This window comes from Euleptes europaea, chromosome 13, assembly GCF_029931775.1.
Source record: "Euleptes europaea isolate rEulEur1 chromosome 13, rEulEur1.hap1, whole genome shotgun sequence".
NCBI classification, from domain to species: Eukaryota; Metazoa; Chordata; class Lepidosauria; order Squamata; family Sphaerodactylidae; genus Euleptes; species Euleptes europaea.
Genome location: NC_079324.1, coordinates 11,680,630 through 11,694,273, shown reverse-complemented (window position 1 = coordinate 11,694,273; position 13,644 = coordinate 11,680,630). Strand labels below are relative to the sequence as shown.

Here is a 13,644-nt window from a genome sequence, read left to right as displayed (position 1 = left end):
AGTTTCATGAATTGTCCAGTATCTTGTGTCATTTTGGTTGATCCTAATAATATGACTTGGACTGAGGTATTTTCTAGCCATGATAATTTGCCAGCTAGTTGCTTCAGTTTCTCAAAAGCAAGTAGCCTTTTGTCATGGTAGAAGTTCATAAATCATTTAAGAACAGTTCTTATTCATGTTGAACATTGAATTTAGGATAATTTATTTAGAAATATTCCACAGGGATGCCCCTGGAGAGATGTGTTTTTCGCTATTGATCTCAAACTCTCAAAGATGCTCCAATTGCTAAATGTTTATAAAGCAGTACAGTAGATTTCTCTGTGATTGTGTTTACCTTCTAAAGAAGTGGGGGGATGCATTTTACTGCTTTATTTGAATTCACAGCTAGCTACAGTTCCATATTTTAATATTTGAATCAGTTGCGGCATAACAAGAGTATGGTAAGCTTGGAATCTTAATTCCTCTATTTAGTGGTTTTCTAACGTTCTGCTTGAATGCAGAGTTTGCCTCCCCCTCCCAAAAAAATCTATACATTTTCTTTGCCATTTATGCAAAAACTGTTCAGAGGCCAACTTACCAAGCCGTGAAAGAGTTAGTTTAGACCAGTTCTTTAGCTTATACACTTTTGCAGACACCAAAAACAAATAAAATTATATCATCCTCACGTAGTCAACTTTACGCATCTTTTGTCCAATCCATAAACCTTTAATTTCATTATTTGATCAAATTAGCTACAGGCTCTACAGATAACACCTGCAATATGAAGTACAAGGGAAAGTTCTGCCATGTGGGCCTTGTTAGATCAAGGTATGCTGATCTACTCCTATTAACTCATACCTGAAAGTTTGCAGAAGACTTGAGTGAATCTATGATCCCACAAAAATTTGAACCTTTCATAGATTGACAACAACTTTTTACAAAGCGCCAGTCTAACAATATCAGCCAGCATGATCCATGATGGTACTTTAGAGTTCTTATAGTGTAATTCTAAACAGAATTATACCATTCTAAGCCCACCAAAGGGTTTACTTAGGAGTGCACTACCAGGCTTCTCATATTATCTACTACATTGCTCCTCCTGAACATAATCAGAAATAAATGAGTTTTAATCTGTTTACCATGATGGGTATGAAAATAGTTGCAACCTGAAATATAAAGGACACAGGGCAAAAGGACTGAGGAAGTCTTAGGTCATTTATTCATGGCTGTTTGCTGCGGTTTCGATGCTTTGTTGCTCCGGACCTTATTTTCGATTTTTCACAGCTGCCGCGAGGTAGCCCATAAAATTCGCAGCATCCCAGCAGCAACTCAAACCTGTGTTGCTACAATCTTTCTCTTTGCCCCGCCCTTTCTGCCGGAGGGTCCCATGAAAAACTCCCTGGAGTCGGATGTCTTCTCCCCGCCCATCCTCGCAAATGTCTCCTCCCTCTCCTACATCTCCCCACCCACAGGGGCGGCCATTGGCCAAGGGTTCTTTTTTTATTCCGACCAGAAGCACACCCCTTTTTGTGCGCTTTGCGCGGCCAATAGATCCGCTCTTGAGTGCCGTACCAAATCCAAATCTCTACGGCAAGATTACCTAAATGGCCTCCCATTCATAAATGGCCCTGGGCGCTTTGGCTGCTGCACTAATGAAGAAAGAAAAAATAAGGGGGAAACAAAGAGGTGGAGGTGAAGAAGAAAAAGGTGCGCGAGCATAAATCACGAGGGGAGAAGTGAAAAGAACTATTCCAAAGGGGGACGAAGCAACAAGTCAGGACACACCATCAAAAAGGGGGGGGGGCTAAATGAGAAACAAGGAAAGCGGACAGAAGCAGAAAACAGAAGTCAACGGGAAAACGAATCCAAATCTGAAAGGGAAGGGGGGGGGAACCGTGCCGAGTCAAAGCAGAAAGGGAGACAAGGGCCGTTTACGAAGGGGAGGTTTTGCCTTGGATTTGCCGCTCTCTCTAGATGCACATTTTCCCCATCCAAAGTCTCAAAACTCTGCATTAGGGGCTTATTGTTGAGTTTTGAGAATTCGGATGGGGAAAATGTGCATCCAGAGAGCGGCAAATCCAAGGCAGAACTCCCCATGCATTTGGTTGCATGAAAGTGGAGTCGAGCGGTTTGGAGCCCGATAGGACTTCTCCTTCTCCCTCTCCTTCGAATGCCTCCCCTCTACGGAGCCGCGATGGGCGGAGTTGTGACGGAGGTGGGGGCGGGCCTCAACAGTGAGCTTGTCGGCAGGAGGAGAGCTGAAAGGTCAAGGGCAGACACAACCGCTGTCAAATGCTGCAGCCTTTTTCTCATGAGTAATCCAAGCTACATCGGGCTTTATGAATTAGATTCGATTCCATGAATAACCTTTTAAGTTCGGGGTTTTTTTGCTCCGCCTCAAGAGAGCAGCAATTTTTTGAGTGAATAATTGACCTTAGATCTTTTCCAGGTTTGGAGATAGTACTTACAAAAAAAAGAGATGTTTCCAGGCTGAATTTTAGAAGTTGGTACTTAACTTACCTCTTCGTCTCAGATATTTGAGGGAATCTCTTCAGGAGACAGGAGCAGGTGCCTCCCGTTCGTGTCACCACTGCTTGCCTTCAGGGCAGAGAAAGCAGCTTTGAATTTTAAAAACCTTCATCTCTGGCCTGCCCCTTGCAGCCATTCTTCCCTCCCGCTTCCCTCCACTCCTTTCCCTAGTCATAACTGAAGGGACTCCAATGTCTTTAGGAAGTTCCACCTGCCCCCTAAGAATCGGGATGGGTGCAGCGATTTCCAAGGACATCTAAGTCCTTCTATACTTACAGTTAGAGGAAGGGAGGGAGGATAGCTGAGAAAGCTGGGGGACGCTTAGGCAAAAGTGCTGCCCCCCACAATTATGGTGCCCTAAGTGGTCACTCTGTTGGGGATTCAAGTCTATTGGCTAGCAAATCGCCATTGCAAACGTGCAGAAAGGCACGGAGTCAGAATTGTTTTATTACCCTGTTCCTTTGTTAAGGTTGTAAAACTTTAGGGCAGGATAGCCAGTTACTTTTTGAATCTCACAGATGCAAGATGTTTGTTTTCAGCTCTCTTGAGCTGGGACACAGACAAAGGGATTTAAGCCATAGTACCTGCTAGAATCTCTAGCAAGTTTTATAGGGAACTAGATAGAAAGATTGTTATTTGTTTTCATCCCATGTAACCTACCCTGTTTAGGAAAGGATTTTTGTTTAAGAGAAAGTCTTTGACTCTGTTTTATTGTGTGCTCTGACCTGACTCTTTCTAACCACAATCACGATCCATGGGCCATCAATATCTAACACACTCATGCCATGAACTGGCTGCTCTGTTAATTTGTAGGGGTGTCTGATCTCAGTCCCTGACCCTGGCTAGTATTTGGAAGGGAGACCACCAAGGGATACCAGGGTTGTGACATGGAGGCAGGCAATGGCACACCACCTCCGAATGTCTCTTGCCTTGAAAACCCTATGGGGTTGCCATAAGTCACAGCTGTGACTTGACAGCACAAACACAGTGTTTTATCAATCAGGTTCTTTGTCAGCACATACTGAACATACCAAACAGAAACTTGAAAAAATGGTGACTGGCATGTTGAGATTTTATAGAGCAAGAAAAGGTTTACTGTGACTTTATGGCAAAAAACAACACCACAACTGATCTCATTATTAAGTTGCGGATCAATAACTGAGCACCATTTTCTGTAGTGGCTCCTACAACCTTGGTGGTTCTAAGAGGGTTTTGGAGATGCATCTTATTTGTGCGGGTCTTTGGTATATAAATCTTTTGACTGGGATGCAGACTACCAATTTAAGTTTAGTATGGTTTTGAAATGGTTTCCTAGCATGATGTTTTGCTACATTTTGTATTTGAGACCATATTTTCTTCAAAATTTGATCCATCAAAAAAAGAAGTGGCAATTTCACTTCAGTTACACTTCATCGCCTTCAAACCATACATGCTCTAACCTGGATGGCCCAGCCTTGTCTGAGATCACAGAAACTAAACAGGGGGGTCAGCCCTGGTTTGTACTTGGATGGGAGACCAAAGAAGTCTAGGGTCACTACCAGCACGGTGTAGTGGTTAAGAGTGGTGGTTTGGAGCGGTGGACTCTAATCTGGAGAGCCGGGTTTGATTCCCCACTCCTCCACATGAGCGGCAGACTCTAATCTGGTGAACTGGGTTGGTTTCCCCACTCCTACACATGAAGCCAGCTGGGTGACCTTGGGCTAGTGACACTCTCTCAGCCCCACCTATCTCACAGGGTGTCTGTTATGGGGAGGAGAAGGGAAGGTGATTGTAAGTCGGTTTGATTCTCCCTTAAGTGGTAGAGAAAGTCGGCATATAAAAACCAACTCTTATTCTACACATAGGCAGGCAATGGCCAATCTCCCTCTGTTCATCTCTTGCCTCGAAAACCCTACGGGGTTGCCATACGTTGGCTGTGACTTGATGGCACTTCCTTTCCCCACCATCTCCTTCTTCATGGCTGGGGAAAAAAGGCTGCAGCATATAGAGTTACCCCAAGCAACAGCTTTCAGTAGCATGACCTTTCTTTGAGTCTCCCCCCCCCCTTCCTTGGATTAACCAACAGTTCTTTGATAGCTTAAGGGTGTAACCTGCTTTTAGTCAACTGACGTGTCTAGATAAGTGTGATTAAAAACATTAGTCAACACTCTGTCCAGTCTCATGAGGGTTTCTTTTAATACAAATTAAGTTGGCTAATCTGTAAACGGAATGGCGTTGCTGCCCCAGGGCGGAGGCTGATAATTATTTGAAAATGAGCAGAAAATTTTGGATATATTTTGATGAACAACAGAGTGCTTCTTTTGTGCTCTGTAAAGTACTTAAAGCAGCTGAAATTATCAATGTGTCAACCAAGGCAATGGTGAAAGTATGAAACACACTTAGAGGTGGTCAGAAAAATGGATATATTCGTTGGCTCCGTGAAAGGACAGTAACATTTGTGAATGGTGTCCCGTCTGAACTACCCAAATTGTGCTGAGGGTCTCCATGGGGTCACCGATCACCACTAGCATATGCAACCCTGGTATAAACGTTTTCAATGTAATTGAGCAGAACTATATGGGAATAAGTATATAAACTTTATACCTCCCATTTGGAGCAGCTGCTACCCAGAGCCATTTACCAACCTTAACTTGGAGACCATAACATTCATTTAATTTAAGTATTTATTCCAAGCTAAGGCTGCTTTTTAATTCTCAAAACAGGTAACAAGCAGCTGCATTAATAAATTAAAAAGTTAACATTTATAAATCAATATGATCTACATATACATTGATTCAGGATGATAAAACTACAGCAAACACATCGATCATATTAAAGACCAAATGCTAGTTTTTTGAGACATTAAATTCATTTCTAAAAGAACCGTGAACAAGATTCTGGCTTATTTCAGATGGGAAACAGTTCCCCAGTGAGAGAGCCACAACCAAGAAGGTGCTGTTGTCTGTAGAGGGCAGTTTCAGATCTCATGGCAATGCAGCCGATACTTATTTTATGTATTTATATTATTATAGCCCCCTTTATCTCTGAGACTCTGAGACAGTGTAAGTCAATGCAGTCAACAGGATGGGACATCTGATTCACAACGCAATAGGATTAGGATTGCAAAAATCTGAAACCAAGAAGAAATCTGAAACAGCTGAAATAAAGCATAAGCATTAACATGACACGTAAAATGATGCAGAAATTACATTGCAAGATCACACATACACAATAGCCAGTATGCACATGGTAGTATAGTCTACCGTCTCTATCCCTTTACCAGCTAGATTCGAGTCCAGTAGCACGTTAGAGATCAGCCAGGTTTTGAGGGTATGAGCTTTCGAGAGTCAAAGCTCCCTTCATCAGATACAAGTATCTTGTTGGTCTGTAAGGTCCTATTGGGCTCGAATCTAGCTGTTCAACATCAACACAGCTACCCTCTGAAGCTATCTCTTTACCAAAGTATCTTTCTGAACCTTTTCATTTCAGTACAGTCCTGGACTTGAGTGTGCAGGAAGGTATTTATGGCTGAAATATCCTATATCTGGATATAAAGGTTACAATCGACATATTAATCAGAGTCAAGCAATGTTTACTGGTCACAAATTTAAAGCCTGATGTACATGGGAATAATCCTTAACGTCTTTTTGTTTTAACAACTGTGAATGTAAAGAAAAAATAGCTTAAGAAACTTGTTCATATTACTAGAGAAATTAATTCCAGGAGTGCAGCCAGCTTCATTTGTTGCAGTAAAAATTGACAAAGAATACTATAGTGAGAGTATACCCTTACTTGGGAGTAAGTGCCATTGCAATCACTGGGATTTCCTTGTAAGTAAACATGGCTAGTGTCAAATGCATAGTGTAAACACTTATTATGGACTATTATTATGGACTTATTATTAACTACCACTTAATTTACATAATTGCAATTATTTTAAGTAGTCAATATTACTTAAAGTAGTCAATATTACTTAGTCCATTCCAGTTTTATAGCCCTGGTGAATTAAATTACTGAACAGAAACCTAAGGTTAATAACCACATACTGTGTGAACCAATGTATCCAGGTTAAATATTTTTATACCAGTTTCAAAAATCATACAATTTACGCTGATCATGAAAGGCTCAATCAGATGACCACAGTCATGCTATGGCCAAGGTCTCTGATAATAATGTATATTTCCCTGCTACTTATCTGATTAACCTTAAATTTTGTGCCACAGATCTATTATTCTCAGCGAGGCCAGTCGTATTCTTATGGAGAGTTTAAAGGCAGAATCCAAGGTGCAAACAGCACAGGAAATGCTTCAATAACAATCTCCAACATGCAGTCATCAGAGACCGGTCAATATACCTGTGAAGTTTTCAATCCTGCGGACACAGGTTCACAAAATGAAAAAACCGTGATTGTCAGCGTACTAGGTATTCTCTTTCTATTTTCTGTGTTACATTCTTGCTGTTTTCTCACACTGTATTGAATCCAGGATTCACATGACAAAGGTTATGGGCAGCATTTGACTTATAAAAGAAATTAATTTGTTACATGTGGGCCACCAAGTGTTTTTAGAAAGTGGGTGGGGCTTTTACCCAGCAGGGTTTCTGACTGGCCATTGGGGATCTGATTGGCTGTGCAGATTTTTAAAAGGTTGCTTCCGCAGTAGCCGCCACCACAGCACAAAGATCTTCACGGTGCTGACTGAAGGTAAGCTGTGTGCATGCAACAAAAGTAACTATTTGTTCATTTTAAAAGGCACCCCGCTAAACTAGGGTTGCCAGCTCCAAGTTGAGAAATACCTGGAGATTTTTGGGGTGGAACCTGAACAGGACAGGGTTCGGAGAGGGGAGGGACTTCAATGCCATAGAGTTCAATTGCCAAAGCAGCCATTTTCTCCAGGGGAACTGATCTCTGTCGGCTGGAGTTCAGTTGTAATAGCGGGAGATCTCCAGCCACCACCTGGAGGTTTAGTTAGCAAGCTAAGAAATCAAATGCAATGACAACGCTGCAACCTACACGTAGAGAACAAAAAAGGCAGCACAGAGGCTCATATGTAAATGCAACTTATATTAATTATTCCTATATCTACTAATGCTTGACCTGGATGGCCCAGGCTAGCCTGATCTCGTCAGATGTCAGAAGCTAAGCAGGGTCGGTCTTGGTTAGTACTTGGGTGGGAGACCACCAAGGAAGTCCAGGGTTGCTGTGCAGAGGCAGGCACTGGCAAACCACCTCTGTTAGTCTCTTGCCATGAAAACCCCAAAAGGGGGTGCCATAAGTCGGCTGCGACTAGAAGGCACTTTACACACACACATATCTACTAAACACAAACAAATTCCTACACAATCTATACTATCCTATACCTAAGGAGTCTTACTGTACATAACTACTACACACCAATAATACACAGAAATTACAAGCCCCCAAAAGTTCCCACAAAAGTCCAGAATCGATAGTCCAGAGTGCTCGGATGCACTCCTTGAGCAGCTGTCTGCCGCAGGCTGAAAGTCCAAGGAAGCAACTCCGACGAGTGGTAAGCCTAATTCAGGTGGAAACAATCTCCAGCATGGTATAAGGAAGGGAAGACGTAGGCAAGTACGCAACTCTGGGTTGGTCTGCGTTTCCTTCCTTCGTCAGCTTGCCGACGTTTCTCACTGCTTTATCGCTCGACAGAAGTTAGAGCGAACTCTTGACAATTCGTCCTCCACCACCGGTGGGAGGTTTTTGGGGCGGAGCCTGAGACAGGCAGGGTTTGGAGAGGGACTTCAATGCCATAGAGTTCAATTGCCAAAGCAGCCATTTTCTCCAGGTGAACTGATCTCCATTGGCTGGAGATCAGTTGTAATATCAAGAGATCTCCAGCCTAGTACCTGGAGGTTAGCAACCCTATTAATGGCAGGCAATTAGATGGCACAATAACATCCCTTCAAATGTAAACCCAGAAGCGATGGGGACGCTCTAGCATGTCCCTCAAAAGAACCATAGAGTTTTTGGAGGAATATGCTAGAGCTTCCCCATCACTTCAGAGTTTGACGGGGACGCTCTAGCACGTTCCTCCAAAAACGCTATGGTTTCCATAGAGGTTTTTTTTTTAGGGACGTGCAAGAGCTACCCCAGAAGGTACAATATTGCATGGTCACACTGCTCACTCGCAAATTGACCCCCCTTACTGATGGCGAGGGGGGACCTGGCTACCCTAATCCCTGCCCACACCAAGAAGTTAGGCAATTGCTCAGTTTCCCCTGGGTCCTAGCTCTTCCTGCTCTCTTCTATGGGTTGGATATTCGTTTCCAGGCAGGTGACCAGTTGTGACATGATGGAACGTTTTTTTTCATTTCCCCTGGCAAGGCGAAGCTGCTTTACCCCAATGCAGACCATTGGTCCATCTAACTCAGGGTTCCCCAATGTGGTGCCTGTGGGCGCCATGGTGCCCTGACACCTTTCCTGGTGCCCACCAAGTGTTTTTAGAAAGTGGGTGGGACTTTTGCCCAGGAAGATTTCTAATTGGACATTTGACTGGCTGTGCAGATTGTTAAAAACATTGCTCTAGCAGCAGCTGCCACCACAGCACCAGAATCTTCTCTGTGTGGCAGAAGGTCAACTGTGGCGACCATTTTGTAGCTGGCTCCGCCTCCAGAAGCAGCCATTTTGTTGCTTCCATTTTGTGGCAGAGCCCATCACACCGTGTCAAAACTCCAAAGTTGCCCACAGGCTCAAAAGGGTTGTGGACCCCTGATCTAACTTCATATATTCTGCTCTGCCATGCTGCTGCTTTCTAGGGACTGCAGGGTTTCTCAGCACGTGTTGGCTGAGATTCTATACATTGCAGATAGCAAGGCCTGAAGCTTCCTGCGTGCAAAACATGCACTCTTATCACTGAATCACAGCCTCTCCCTAGGAACGCAAATTTGTTGTCATCCTGCCACTGCTTGCTTTATGTAATAGCTAAAAGACCACCAGATAGATTCATTTAAATTTCAGGAGGACGTTTAAATAACGTAAGAAAACACTGTTGATGACGGTGCAGTAGGATTTCATCCAGGACTTATCCCTTGTTTCCCTGTTTTGTTGCCGTTGTTGTTTTCCAGTCCCGCCATCCCAGCCTCACTGCAGCCTTCGTGGGACACCTGAGATGGGACACCTCATCTCCCTGTACTGCTTTTCCGAGGGAGGGCTGCCTGCTCCTACTTACCAGTGGCAAAAGGTATCCGGGGACACCGTCACCCCTGTCACAGAGGCATATAGTGAGTAATATTCCCTAGGTCCTCTACGTAATATACTCTTCTGGGTTTGCTGTCTAATTCCTGCGAGTGGGCTGGGCCTAAATGGACACACCTTGTGGAAACCAGGAGCTGTGAGCCAAGAACATTCCTTACGGGGCCCTAATTGTGAGGGGTCGGTCCCCTGATAGCTCTGTTGGCGTAGATACCGTTAAAGAAGGGTTGCCAGGTCCCTCTTCGCCACTGGCGGGAGCTTTTGGGGGCAGAGCGTGATGAGGGCATGGTTTGGGGAGGGACTTCAGTGCCATAGAGTCCAATGGCCAAAGTGGCCCTTTTCTCCAGGTGAACTGATCTCTATTGGCTGGAGAGCAGTTGCAATAGCAGGAGATCTACAGCTAGTACTTGTAGGTTGGCAACCCTACGTTAAAGGTTAGATTAGGCCTGTTTGGACTGTTGTCTGATTCAGTTAATACTTTAAAAGGGGCTGAATTCTCTCTCCATTACTATCTAACCTTTATATAAATGATATGTCAAATTTCTCATAGGAGCACAATTTTTTCCAGCAAGGCTTGGTGGTAAGGCTATTTCAGCTCTCTTCTATACAGATAATACATTACTTATAGCTCAGACACAAATTGGCTTTACAAGATTGCTAAATCAATTCAGCTTATATTGTAAAGAGGAATTTACTCAATGTCAGTTATGATGAAACAAGGATCACGGTCTTCAGTAAACAGTAGGGCTGTGCAAAAAAAAAAATCCAGTAAATTTCGGGTTTGGGTTTATTGGGCCCGATTTTTTCTGGTAAACCCAAAATGTCGAATACCCACACCGGTAAATATGGGAATTTGGCTTATTTCCGGGTTTACCGAAAAACTTTGGGCCCATTTGTGGGGATTTTTTAAAGCTCCTGGGGGGGGGGAATTTTGGAGGTGGAGCCCTCAAATTCACAGTGTAGCTTGAAGGGAGTCTCGTTGCATGACCCCCAAAGTTTCGTGAAGATTGGGTAAGGGGGTCCGATTTTATGGGGTCTGGAAGGGGTCGCCCCCCCCATACAGAAATATTGCGAACTTTGCAATATTTCTCTATGGGGGGGGGGCGACCCAGACCCCATAAAATCAGACCCCCTTACCAAATCTTCACCAAACTTCAGGGGTAGTACGAGAGTCCCTTCAAGCTACGCTGTGAATTTGGGGGCTCTACGTCCAAAAATGCCCCCCCAGGAGAATTTTAAAAGTACTTACCTTTTTAGACTTGTTAGTAATGGCTGCCCGTCTGCTTCCTTCCTCATGGTCAATTGCAAGGTTACTGTTAATCATGGGAAATTGAGTTTTCCCACACTTGTAATGGCCACTTCCTCCCTCCCTTAATAACTCAAGGTATTTTTCGGGGTTTTTTTGTCAGCTTTTGCCAACTGTACACTTCTATTTAGCAATCTTTTGTCCACAGGGAAATCAACCCAGGTTGTGCTAGCCCTAGAACTTCTTATAACTTGAGGAAGTGGAGAGTGTGTGTCTGCACAAAGTTTGAAATATGACAAAGCAAAGCAGCCATCTGAAAAACCAGAGCACACTTTCGATAGTACTTGGTGGGAAGAAAGCTACTGGCTCATCTGGGATAAATTCCAACAGGAGGATATTTTACACCAAAAGCATCCCTGATAATGAAGAAGTCCAAATAAGATTTCCAGCATTTGGGGGGGGGGGGCACTCTGAAGAGGGAGATTCCATCATTCCTCTAAACAGGGTCTTCTTCGCTTTTACAACTAGGAAGTTTTTCTTAACATTTTACCTTCCTGTAGTTCCTGTAATTTAACAGCACTGTTGCCCTGTCCTTAATTAAAAGAGAAGCAGTGCTGTTTCTTATTTTTTACGTTTTTAACCTACTTTTATGCAAAACTGACTCCCCAAGTAACTTACGAACAACACTTAAATGCCATACCAAGGTTCTCTGAGTGGGGGACTCTCAGATTTTGTCAACTATGGGTTGGGAAATTCCGGAAGATTTAGGTCGGCGCCTAGGGAGGGTGAAGTTTGAGGAAAGGAGGGAGCTCAGCAGGGATGCAATGATGTACAGTCCACTCTCTAAAGCTGCCGTTTTCTCTAGGGCACTGGTTCCCAACCGGGGGTCCGTGGACCCCCAGGGGTCCGTGAGAACTAAATTAAGGTCTGCGAAACAAAGTTATAAACCCATAATAAATATTTTCAATTAAAAGTTCTCTATTATAAAAATATATATTCAAATATTCTAAGTTTAATGTTTAACTAACAGTTATGATTAAAGTTTATTTTCAAATTCTCAGAATTTTTATTTTGAACCTTGGGGTCCCTGTTAGAATTCAAATGCCTTTATCATACTTCACAGCTCACTTGCTGATCAACAGTGAGAAGGGCGGGCTACAAATGAAGCTAATAAAAATAAAATGAAAGTTTGGATTTCAGCCATCTGGAGTGTGCATTTTTTATCTCACATCTCCCCTCTGCTTTGTTACAGATCCCAAAACGGGCCTCTTTATTATTGGTAACTTGACGAATTTTGAAGAAGGCTACTACCGCTGTACAGCTGCCAACTCTCTTGGAAACAGCAGCTGCCACATTAACGTCACTTCTTCACGTGAGTTTATGGTAGCTAGGTTGACACTGTCATGTTCCTTCATCTTATTTTCACAAAGGAAGAGCTTCCTCACAACCACGTGGGCACTGTTTAGCAATGAATCTGGCATCTGTCTGTCATTTGTGTGACTCTCAGCTTTCATCCTTTTGTAAGGAAGAAAGCAGTTGAGAAAGCTCGAGCCTGCTTCACATAGTTATGGAGAAATGTTTGAATATATGCATGAGAAATGTGCTGAAGCACCAACGGGGCTATTGGCTGGTCATTCTATATTCATTTGAGGTATTTATAGGGCTGGGAGCCAACTCTAGGCTGGAAAATTTGTAGAGATTCTGTGGGTGGAGCTTGGGAAGAGTGGGATTTGGGGAGGAGAGGACCTCAGCGGGGCATAATGCCATAGAGTCCGCCCTGCAAAGCAACCATTTTCTACAGGGAAACTGATCTCTGTAGTCTGGAGATCAGCTGGAATTCTGGGAGATCTCCAGGCCCTACCTGGAAGTTGGCAGTCCTAGCTATTTCTCATAATTTCTCTATTTCTAACGAAGGGACCATAAAAATAATAAATATCCACTACAAAACCAACCAACTTAAATCACAGCAGTAAAAAAGAGAGAGCAGTAACTAAAAACTGGTGAATGAAGTAGTAGGATACAGGCCACTAGCCACATAAATAACAGTAGTACAAAAAGCTGCATAATTTTGCAGAACAAAATTAGATTCAGTATAAAACAGAGCACAGGGCCAGAATAGAAAGGGCAATATAAACCCTAGCTATAAAAGGCCAGGATAACTCCCCCGAATGATGGTACTGATCCATATTGCCTCCCCCCTCCTGCAGTTTCTTTTAAATTACAAGTCTGGAGATCCAGTCAAGGTACACCAAAATCATGGTTAGGTTGGCCCTTAGTTGTGGACAGGGCTTTTTTGTGATGGTACTCGCTGGTACTAAATAATGGCACCTTTTTGGGAGGCTCTCCCAAGTCCTGAGGGGGAATTGGTAGAAAATCGGGGCAACCTTATATCTGAGTACCGGCACCCCCTACCTCCCCTCAAAACACTGGTTGTAGATAGGGTTGCCAGGTCCCCCCAGGCCACCTGCGAGGGATAGGGGATAGGGTTGCCAGCTCCAGGTTGAGAAACTCCTGGATATTTGGGGATGGAGCCTGGGGAGGACAGGGTCCTCATTGGGGTACAATACCATAGAGTCCACCCTTCAAAGCATCTATTTTTTCCAGGGGAAATGATCTGTGTAGTATGGAGGTGTAATTGGGGGGATCCTCAGGTCCCACCTGGAGGATGGCACCCCTAGTTGTAGACTTGGGCTGAGAGCTG

The 13,644-nt window shown here is 43.7% G+C and overlaps 1 protein-coding gene across 1 annotated transcript in view; it reads left to right on the top strand.

Moving 5' to 3' along the window:
• LOC130485807 (V-set and immunoglobulin domain-containing protein 1-like) overlaps positions 1 to 13,644 on the top strand; it is a 31,145-nt gene that overhangs the window by 12,224 nt on the left and 5,277 nt on the right. The window contains exons 3-5 of the mRNA XM_056858953.1: positions 6,711 to 6,909; positions 9,571 to 9,726; positions 12,196 to 12,315. Coding sequence (XP_056714931.1) covers positions 6,711 to 6,909; positions 9,571 to 9,726; positions 12,196 to 12,315 — 475 coding nt within the window. The remainder of the gene's footprint in view (positions 1 to 6,710; positions 6,910 to 9,570; positions 9,727 to 12,195; positions 12,316 to 13,644) is intronic.